The sequence below is a fragment of the Electrophorus electricus genome, chromosome 5, assembly GCF_041902795.1.
Source record: "Electrophorus electricus isolate QZ-2024a chromosome 5, ASM4190279v1, whole genome shotgun sequence".
Lineage (NCBI taxonomy): Eukaryota > Metazoa > Chordata > Actinopteri > Gymnotiformes > Gymnotidae > Electrophorus > Electrophorus electricus.
Window position 1 is genome coordinate 2,642,501 of NC_137501.1, and position 10,000 is coordinate 2,652,500.

Here is a 10,000-nt window from a genome sequence, read left to right on the forward strand (position 1 = left end):
GGCACATCAGCTTCACTCTGTGAAAGGCAATCCTGGAAGCTACATTCAGCTGTGTATTCCAAAAACAATCGTTCTGCACCATCTAAACCGAAAATTAACTTCAATCGGAAAACACTACATCGTAAATACGCATGTTACACTTTATTACTTTTACTCCAAGCCGCTCCGGTAGCGTATTCCTCGCAGGTTTCCAGGCAGCTTTTATTGCAGCGGAGAAGCATAATAGACGGCTGGGGTCGACACTAGTTGGTTAGTGTTTTGCCCATGCGCAATGTCGCACGGTATTGTGGTCCTGGCTCTGCTAATGAAGAACTGTTGCCCTGGCTTGCATGTCATTCCCCGGTTCTGCAGCCTGACCTGCTCTCCGATCATTTGAGCAATGAATCATGCATAATGACTAACGAATAACTGATCCCGGATCGGTTCTTGTGAATGCTACGTAAAAAAGTGTTTTGTTTAAATTGTAATAACATATTTTTCATAAATGGGAAATCCGCAATTGTTTTGTGTTTTGTGTTATATATATATTTCTAAAAACGTAAGAAGTAACAGAAATAAAAAACGTAGACCAAGTAGCAATGTGATTGACACGACCGACTTATTCATAATGATCAGTATTTTGCGCATGCGCCGAAGACAGTAATAGCTTTAGAAGTGAGATTTTGTACGTGCTTGAAAGTTTAGTAGTGTTTCTTCAAACCAGCTATTCTTGTCTTACACGCTTTCTTTTCCAATATAAAACGTATAGGTATACAATTAAAGTAAGTATGAACATTTGTTCTTCGGACACCTTAATACGGTGTTAAAATAATTGGACTAAAACGGAAGTGTGCCTCGTTAGACAGCCGTCAGCTAATGTTATTAGCCAAGCTAGCTAGATAAGACATCATAGTCCGAGCCAAAGGCGAGATATTAACTTAACTCAGACGTGTACGACAAGTTGAAAGCTAACTTCTGATTTATTAGTCGACAATTGCCCTTTTAGTCAAACGTGGAAATTAGTTGTAATGACTACATCAGTGGCGGACAGCGCGCGCGAGCGCGCGCGCTCATGTGATCTTCATTTGCCTCGGTAATATAGCAGACAGTCGTATACACGTACTCAGACCAGCTATTTCGCATCCATTATGGAAGAGGACTTAGATTGGACTGGACCAGAGAATCTTACGGTGTCCTGACATTTTCATAACACATATCTACCTAGGTACAATATTCTGAAAGGACAGGCGGGAGTTATTAGTAAATCTATAAACCTAAAAATCAATCAGGCAGTGTTGTATGACTTTCCGTTTTTGTTTGCTGCTAGGCTGGATGCTGAATAATTGCAATAGGACATGAATTTCTTTCCCACAGCAGTCATGGCAACAGAAGAGAAGAAACCAGACAGTGAAGTAAATAAGATACAATCATCAGTACCAACCACCAAGGTAAAAGAATGTAATTCTGAACCTAGATATTGCATCAAATATTAGCACATACCTCAGTTTCACATACATTACTTTAGAATATATCTTGTCATTAAAAAGTAATGTAACAGATTATAATATCATACTGGATATGTCAAAGTAATTGCCCTTTTAATCCTTGTATCTCAAAACACTAATGAGATTATTGTTTTTATCTTAGCCTACACCAGTGAAGCCAAACTATACTTTGAAGTTCACATTGGCTGGTCACACAAAAGCTATATCCTCTGTAAAGTTTAGCTCAAATGGAGAATGGCTGGCTAGCGCATGTAAGACTGCCATCTTTTTTCTATGCTGTTTTCTATGCCGCTATATAATTAGAGTCCAGAGGCATGACATGCTCTTTTTCAGCGGCCGACAAACTCATCAAAATATGGGGCGCATATGATGGGAAATTTGAAAAATCTCTCTCTGGGCATAAACTTGTAAGTGTTCTCTCCTTCACCATTACATTCTTCAGTGGTGTCACTTTGTCCAGTCTTGTCTACAGCTGGTAATGCAAAGCAGGAAATATCTATGAATTTCCAGTTTAGTTAAACCCCATGTTGCTGCCTTGAGAAAAACTGAGCTGAGTCCAAAACTGTGCCCTGCTCACTATTCCCTACATGCGAAAAATCTCGATCATTTCGGAGCATGTAGGGAGCAGAATTCATCAAGGTCGTGATTTTGGACATGATGTTATGCTTGTTAGCTCTACTGGGTGACCGCAGAATGTGTCACATAAACAATCTGAACATTATATCACAGTTCATTATAACAACGTTTATATGCCACACAGAAAAATAATTGTGTAATGTTTGATGTTTTCCTTTCACTGTGTATATGTGTGTGTCTGTGTGTGTAAGTGTCCCTGGTATATTTATGATTTGAATTTCTTTATATTTATTTGTTGATCTCTTTAGGGTATATCAGATGTATCATGGTCCTCAGACTCCAATCTTTTGGTTTCTGCATCAGATGACAAGACGCTTAAAATTTGGGACATGGGCTCTGTAAGTGGTTTTGCAAACTGTAGTATTGGTTAGATGTTGTTGCTGTCTTTGGTATCAAATAGTTGCATTGATGCTGAAATAGCAAGATTGTGTATAAACACCCACTATAGTATACAGTGATCACTCTATTGTAAACATAAAATAGTTTAGTGTCTCACTGCATGGGAGCTGCTGTTGGCTTTTAACGCAAAATTATATAGATCATGACTTGTATTTTGACTTGCATTTTTATGTTTGATATAAAAAGGGAAAATGTCTGAAGACACTGAAAGGCCACAGCAACTATGTGTTTTGCTGTAACTTCAACCCCCAGTCAAATCTGGTTGTGTCTGGATCAGTGAGTAATACAATGAGCAATGAGTTTTCAACTTTTATATTTTAGTTAATTAATTTGTGTTCTCTGTCAAGAAGGTAAATGGAGGTTTGAATTTATGTGTTGAAAGTTTGATGAGAGTGTGCGGATTTGGGATGTCAAGACCGGGAAATGTCTGAAGACCCTCCCGGCACACTCTGATCCTGTATCTGCTGTAAGTGGTCTGTTGAAATAATTGTCCCACTGAAATGATCCACACTCTTTGTATTGTTGAAGTTGTTAAAGGCAATTTAATCTTTGTTTTGCAGGTTCATTTTAATAGAGATGGATCTCTCATAGTGTCCAGTAGCTATGATGGTCTCTGGTAAGGCTGCTTATTGAGCCATGCCTTTTACTAGGCAGTACAACAGTCTTACTGTTCTTTGTTAAGTTGCTGTTAATGTACAATTTTGTTATGCATAACATATATGTATAACAATATATGTATAATAAAACATATATTAATGTTTTTCAGTCGAATGTGGGACTCCACTTCAGGACAATGTCTGAAGACACTTATTGGTATGTGACTCAATTCCATGAAAGTAGTAATAGAATTATAAATCATTGGATTTAAATACCACCAAATGCTTTTTACCTCACCCGAATTTCCACTTGTATGGGCTTATCAACATTAGCACTCTCCCGTTGCTAAACTCTTGTTTCAGGTATAACAAACAATATGGACCAAAAATGCTTAGCAGGTTGTGCCAGTTTAGATAAGGTGGCCTTGAAGGAAATGTGTGGGTTGAATGAACTCTGACCTTTGCTGTTTCTCCAGATGATGACAACCCACCTGTCTCATTTGTCAAGTTTTCACCCAATGGGAAATACATATTGGCTGCAACACTGGATAAGTGAGTGATTGCCTTCTGTCAAGTTTAAGCTGACTGGCCTCAAACAGACAGCATTGTGATTAAAATACACCTTTTTTAATGTTCTGTAATGATCATTCTTTAATACTTACATGGAAAACATATAGGATATATGCTGGTATGGAAAACACAGAAGATATAGTTTTTATGTATTCTCTTTCCTGTAGCACTTTAAAACTCTGGGACTACAGTAAAGGAAAGGTAGTTTTTCTTTTGTGCCTTTCAGAAATAACTTGTTCACAATTCCTAGGAGAGACTCCTTGGTTTGAATTAAATGATTGTTTTAAGCCCTCGTCCCCTGTTTTTGCAGTGTCTGAAAACGTACACAGGCCATAAGAATGAGAAGTACTGTGTGTTTGCCAATTTTTCTGTCACTGGTGGCAAGGTACGTAGGCATCTACCGGCCTTTCTTATAGGTTGTGTGGCTTTAGCACACAGGAGCATTTAGTTCCAGTTTGAGACATGTAACATGAATTACTTTACCTATACCTAGTGGATTGTCTCAGGCTCTGAAGACCACATGGTGTACATCTGGAACCTACAGACCAAAGAAATAGTGCAGAAATTACAGGGGCATGCAGGTAGGCTATCCAATGCAAGTCATATTATTTGTATAACTAACACGATATCCTGCAAAACATTTTCACATGGAAAAGTGAAGTAAAACTCAGGGGAGATCCACTGCAAACTACTGCATGCTCTCTTTTGTTAGATGTAGTGATTGCGACTGCGTGTCATCCTACGGAAAACATCATAGCATCAGCAGCTCTGGAGAGCGACAAGACCATCAAACTGTGGAAGAGTGATTGCTAAGGCAGAGGAGCACTTAATAGCCTTTTGTCAGCAAAGTCTGGCCTCTCAGGGGTTTTGTAAAGAATATACTGTATTGTTTATGAGGGTTTAAGTAGTTCAATAGTGCAGCGTTAACTGAGAGATGGGCTGGCCCCGTCTGCTCAGAATATTAACAGTCCACCACAACGCATTGGTCCCCGTTTATGTATTATTATGTTTATGTATTCTATTCATTTATGTATTCTATTCTCCTTACAGTCTTTGTGTTAATTCAGGATAAACTGTGCGTGTGCATGTGTGTGTATGATATGGAAATTAAGCATCCCACTGTGTTGAGTGGACTCTACTGCTTTAGCATTGTTAGTGCTACTTTTGAAGCTTTTCTTTTTTTTTTGCTTGAAGGATCTCTACTTAAACTATTGAAATACTTTTGTACCTTTTCTCAGGCAATGAATAGCTAGCTGCCTAATTTAAGTACCTATTGTTAACAGATGCTTTTAGACCAAAGTGTGTCCTGTGCCTTGATCTGGATTCCCTTAGGCACTTAACAAATGGGATTAAAAGACTAATCTTGTCTTTATTTTATTTTTCATTTATTCCTAGGTTTTAGCTTTGTAGCACCAATGAGAAGATAATGTTCATTTTTGCTATATTGCACTTAATATATTAATATTATATTAATGGATATAATATTAATATTATAATATTAATATTATAACTCAGGCACTTATATAAGAATGTTTGGATTGTTAATTTGCTGTGTTTTTAAGTAGTCTGTTTGAGTATTCCACCAATATCTGCCTTGTGTGTAAATAGAAAAAAAGTAAAATAAGACATAAAATTGTAGAATATGTCTATTCTATTTGTTATCTGTTTGTTATCTATTTATATGAAGATTTTTTTTTTTTGTTGTCTTTGTTTAGAACCAGTCTTTCTCTAGTATTCTAATGACAACATGGTGTTTGGAATTGAGAATTTAATAGTTCTTTGAACAATAAACATTGTATGATAGGACAACACATTTAATCCACTCTCATTTTACAAGTGTATAAAAAAGGATTTTCTGCCATTTCCAGGCAAAGCCCAATGAAACAATAAAAAAAAAGAACAAGGGAAAGTGTTTTAATGGCAGCCTCACTTTTAGTCCAGTTCTGAGGGCATGATGATGAGGGCATTTTAAAACTCAACATTTCCACCAATAATGTATGAAACATTTAACGGGATTAAAGAAATAATTGCGCTGGAATAAAAGGATAAAGTTACATTTGTACAAAAATAGATATATAATTTTATTCCATCGTTTTCTCATTTTTGCTAATGCAATCACCTGGGTTTTCACGGCGATCGACTACCAGGATGCTGAGCAGCTGCTCCAGGCTTCTCTGAACAAACCCTGTTTGACTTGTAAGGTCCTGTAAGGTGCTCTACCAACACACAGGATTACTTTAACTTCAGATCTTTAGTTTCTTAGTTTGGACTCTTGCCCCATTGCATGTGAGAAGAGATATTTTGTTCTTCATATCTATTTATGCTGGTGTCATTTAGTTTAAAACCCAGTAATAGTTTTAAGAAACATTTGCAGAATTGTGCTATATGGGCTTTGGGTGAGACTTGAGACAGAAAAAAAACCACAAACAAACAAAAAAATAGGTTACAAAAAATCACCATGGCCAATGAAAGAATGATCTTGTCATACATTATCAGCTGTGTGTCAATGTATGTGAAAACAATGTATCTACACCATTTATCTGTATATTAGCCTGAGTGGTAGCTTCTGCTTTCATTGATAAATACATGACAAATAAGTCTAAAAAGACAGGTGTCTATTTAGCCTCTGCACCGTCTCTAGTAAATATGTTTTAGAATAATGATTCTGAATTCAACTTCACTGTCATCACTGTTGTCATAAGAACACTGTTTAGTTCAGCTTGGCTCAGTCTGCATTTTTCTGTAAGAGGTTTGCTTACAGAGTGGCTGTCAGCAAACATTACAAATATTTATTGTTTTAATTTGTTCCTTATAGTAATACACAAAAGTCATTGCACAATAAAACCACCATTACTAAAAATATGTTTACCATATTTTAAACCATTGCTTCGGCCTGAGGTCTGAAAACGGTTATTTTGTAGTGGTTGCCAAATTTGAATGCTATCACCAAACGGCTGATTTATGCCAGAAGCATTTCTGCTTCCAAATGACCCAATGCTCAACTGTCAGAGCTGTACTGTCACTTCTCAAACACTAGGGGACAGACTAAACTAAATCTTACATATCCCTGAGGCCAGACCATCATCTGGATTCTTTTAACTAATTGCATATTTTCATATCACATAAATTCATTGCTGGGAATCATCAGATGATATACAAACGCCATCGAAAATCTTTGGAAATGCTCGATAACTAATTGAGATGGAATTATAGAGGCAGAACAATTAAGAAGTTGAACATCATCTATTTTACACACCTCTAACAAGAAAGCATTGTTTTTTTCTATCATAAATCTTGAGTCAGGCCAGGAGCACACCTGCATTTCATTTTTGCTAGACTGTTCTGTCATTCATATAACTCTGCCAAAAAGAAAAGTACTTTCTACCACAGCCAAACAACACTGCAGTTTCCGGCTTTTGGGGATTGACTTCTGGCAGCCTTCCTAATGTCAACACTGTTTGACAGAAAAAATTGAAATAAAATAAAAGCTGTAAGTGCTGAAAATACAACAATTCATTTGTGTATCTTTTTCATATCTTACTCACATTTATGAATTCCAGACACTGAATTCAACATTTGCAAATTGCATACAACTAACACTGAATATTATGTACATACTGTACTGTCCATAACAGAAAGGCAGTGATGAGGTGTCATGGAGTCTTGTGGTACTGATAGACATATAAGAGGTATTGCAGGTATCGTAGAATTGTGCATCCTTTTGTCCAATCAACACGCTCGCACTGACATGGATGTGTACAGAGAAGAAACTGGCTGGATATGGCCTTTGTGGAAAAGACCGGAATGCAGAGGTAGGCCTCTGTGAGGCAGAACAAACAAGAAACCATTCGACCTTAAGCGTGCTTTTCAGCTAAAATCCATAGAACCAACATCGTGTTAACCTCCCCAGCATAGCTTCACGCATACCACTGATGACTTTCTTAAGACATCCTTCCTATAAATTATTCCATAGTGAATGGTCTCAATGTAATTACTTTGATTTAGAAATTCCAAAGGTAAAACACCAAATCAAAACTGCTCATAGTTGACACACCTCTTCGACTGTGAGCAAAGGTGTTTTTCAGACTACACGGATCAGGCTTTGTGGAGATGCATCCAATCATGGCCTCTTGAGGTGATCTGTGCGTAGGACATCACATGAGTCTCTATGAAAGAGTTTCAGTGAGGCACCATTCCATTATGTCATTTGGTGCGGCGCCTCCAACATCTCCATTAAGAAAGTGTCGATGGGCGTGTCTCCGATGAGCTTGAAGAAAAAGAGGTGCTCCAGACACTTCAGGCCAATGGATCGCAGTGCAGGCAGTCGAAGTAACAGTTTGGCAAATCTGCTCAAATTACAGGAAGAAACACAAGCATTAGGATATAAACTTTAGAAAGGATTAGTGATAAACCCGTTAGCATAATAGTATAAATAAACTTCATCAAACAGAAAATGAATGGCCTTTTCAGGAATTTTGTGTGGGGGTTCTTTAAGGAACAGCTGTAAAGCTATAACACTAATATTCAGTTTCTGTGTAATAAAAACCTGACCTGTTCCAAATATGTTTTTTATGACTGATGCACAAGACTCAGCTTGTACTGTGTATTTAAGACATACATGAGTGGCAAATAGAATAGAAATTTGCATATATATACCTTCCAGGCTGATCCGGGTATTTCTGTTTACAGTAGGCCTCCAGTGACGCATACACTCGCTCCCGAAGTGCCTCCACTTCGACTGGGTTGGACAGGCCCTTCGAGTCTAGCAGTGAGTAATGGAAATATTTCCTTACTGCTTGTACCAGTAATCAGTTAATCTATGCACTCTTTATGTTTGAGGATTTTACCTAGTAAGATATCAAGATGCCTCATGTTGAAAGCATGCATTTTGTATGTGACATTAGATTTCATTGTATATTTGAGTACAGTGCAACACTATCTTGTATTGCATTCAACAATGCTAAATAAAAAAATAAAAAAAAAATAAAAAAATAACTTAAGAATATTGCATTTCTTTCCCTGTACGATACTGCATAAGCAGTCAGGTCAAAACCTTCTGTATTCTAACAATATTTCATCTGTAATATTCAAATGTGTGCAGAACTGGCCAGCATGGCAAATATAGTCTTCACATTGTACAGGGTGCGGTATATTATATAATTAAATTTAAACATTTACCCTACTAAGTTTACCTTCTTCGGACTGGGTTCATACGATGAAGAATCAGATTCTAAAACTTTGTTTTGTTCCTCTGCACTACATGTACCAAATTTAACATTCACATTATAGAGAAGATGTGTTTACATGCATTAAAAAAGTGTGCTTTTCACTTTAACGGGTAACATCCAGTAGCCCTGTGTATGTGGTGTGCGTGTGTGCGCGTGTGCATGTGTGTGTTTCTGTACCTGGGTTGAAAAGAACAATTGCTCGCAGACAACCAAGCTCAGACTTGTCCATCTGCATGTCTCGCATCTTAGACACCAACTCCATCAGCACTCTGTCACAGTAAAAAGCACCTGACTGTAAGCTTCCAGCAGTAACCATTCCAGTTTGACTAATGGGAATATTCATCGAACACAATTACAGGAATACTAAGAAAAGCTCACTGCTGAGTTACATCATACTGTACAGGCATGGTGACTCATCACTTCTCTATCACATATACTTTCTGCATCAACTCGGTCTCAAGACCATAAAGACACAGAAGACTTTGATTTGTCTTCACTCTGAGTGGACAGCGCACATTTCTCCAGTAAGGACACCGACAGACTTTCTAAGGCACGTGAGACATTACACGTAAAATTTCCATGTGGCTTAATGTAAAAGCACCATCAATCAGAAGGAGATGTGGAGGATGTTTTCAAGTGGCAGCATCTCATGTCCTTGGGGGGGGGGGGGGTCATCTGATTTATTGCAGTTGCAAATCTCTTACACGTCCTGAACTGCTACTATTTTCTAATGGAAAGATTCACGGAAGTGCCACACAGAGGAAGAGCAGACACTTACCTGTCGAAGATGGCCCCCACGCCCGCGCTATGCGCACTGTTTCTGTGGACATGAAGGCCCGTCGCCAACAATATACCATCTTTCACACTTATGGAGCGGTGTGAAAAGGAAGCTATTAGGAGCTCATTCCACCCTATGAGAGAGAGAGAGAGAGAGAGAGAGAGAGAGAGAGAGAGAGAGAGAGAGAGAGAGAGAGAGAAAGAAAGAAGGAGGGGCGAGCATCAGTGGAGGCTCTGAGGAACAAATAACATAAAATAATAATAATAAAAAAAACAGCCAAAGAAATGAGTCCACATCTACAGTTGCGGT

The 10,000-nt window shown here is 37.9% G+C and overlaps 3 protein-coding genes across 18 annotated transcripts in view; 1 reads left to right on the top strand and 2 right to left on the bottom strand.

Annotated features, from left to right (window-relative positions):
• brd3b (bromodomain containing 3b) overlaps positions 1 to 306 on the bottom strand; it is a 9,701-nt gene extending 9,395 nt beyond the window's left edge. For 10 of the 11 annotated variants that reach the window (XM_081714990.1, XM_027003060.3, XM_027003058.3 and 7 more), the window contains exon 1: positions 149 to 306. The gene's annotated coding sequence lies outside the window, so the exon portion shown is untranslated. The other variant, XM_027003051.3, reaches the window with a different exon arrangement.
• Positions 307 to 604: 298 nt separating this feature from the next.
• On the top strand, positions 605 to 5,498 carry LOC113573076 (WD repeat-containing protein 5-like). 4 transcript variants are annotated; one of them, XM_027003112.3, is made up of 14 exons: positions 605 to 761; positions 1,354 to 1,427; positions 1,627 to 1,735; positions 1,818 to 1,891; positions 2,369 to 2,458; positions 2,706 to 2,795; positions 2,902 to 2,985; positions 3,080 to 3,135; positions 3,286 to 3,332; positions 3,592 to 3,667; positions 3,853 to 3,886; positions 3,996 to 4,070; positions 4,179 to 4,266; positions 4,398 to 5,498. In XM_027003112.3, exons 2-14 carry the CDS (start codon positions 1,359 to 1,361, stop codon positions 4,496 to 4,498), a joined length of 993 nt encoding a protein of 330 aa, XP_026858913.1. In that variant the 5' UTR covers positions 605 to 761; positions 1,354 to 1,358; the 3' UTR covers positions 4,499 to 5,498. The 4 variants fall into 4 exon arrangements, with proteins under 4 accessions (XP_026858913.1, XP_026858912.1, XP_081571117.1 ...); XM_027003111.3 differs by having other exon boundaries at positions 615 to 761; positions 1,307 to 1,427; XM_081714991.1 differs by having other exon boundaries at positions 615 to 761; positions 1,357 to 1,427.
• The window catches only part of rxrab (retinoid x receptor, alpha b), a 38,679-nt gene continuing 34,115 nt past the window's right edge, over positions 5,437 to 10,000 (bottom strand). For all 3 annotated transcript variants that reach the window (XM_027003108.3, XM_027003107.3, XM_027003110.3), the window contains 4 exons: positions 9,692 to 9,824; positions 9,091 to 9,182; positions 8,342 to 8,447; positions 5,437 to 8,031 (listed from right to left, as the gene is read on the bottom strand). In XM_027003108.3, the coding sequence (XP_026858909.3) occupies positions 7,884 to 8,031; positions 8,342 to 8,447; positions 9,091 to 9,182; positions 9,692 to 9,824 (479 nt within the window). In that variant the 3' untranslated portion in view covers positions 5,437 to 7,883. The remainder of the gene's footprint in view (positions 8,032 to 8,341; positions 8,448 to 9,090; positions 9,183 to 9,691; positions 9,825 to 10,000) is intronic.

What these genes read in the sequence shown, in the direction of transcription:
- LOC113573076 (XM_027003111.3), top strand. Translation starts at nt 1,335, where the DNA reads ATGAATTTCTTTCCCACAGCAGTCATGGCAACAGAAGAGAAGAAACCA. An exon ending in AAATTTGGGACATGGGCTCT is followed by an intron (nt 2,459 to 2,705) that starts GTAAGTGGTTTT and finishes TGATATAAAAAG; the next exon opens with GGAAAATGTCTGAAGACACT. An exon ending in ATCTGGTTGTGTCTGGATCA is followed by an intron (nt 2,796 to 2,901) that starts GTGAGTAATACA and finishes ATGTGTTGAAAG; the next exon opens with TTTGATGAGAGTGTGCGGAT.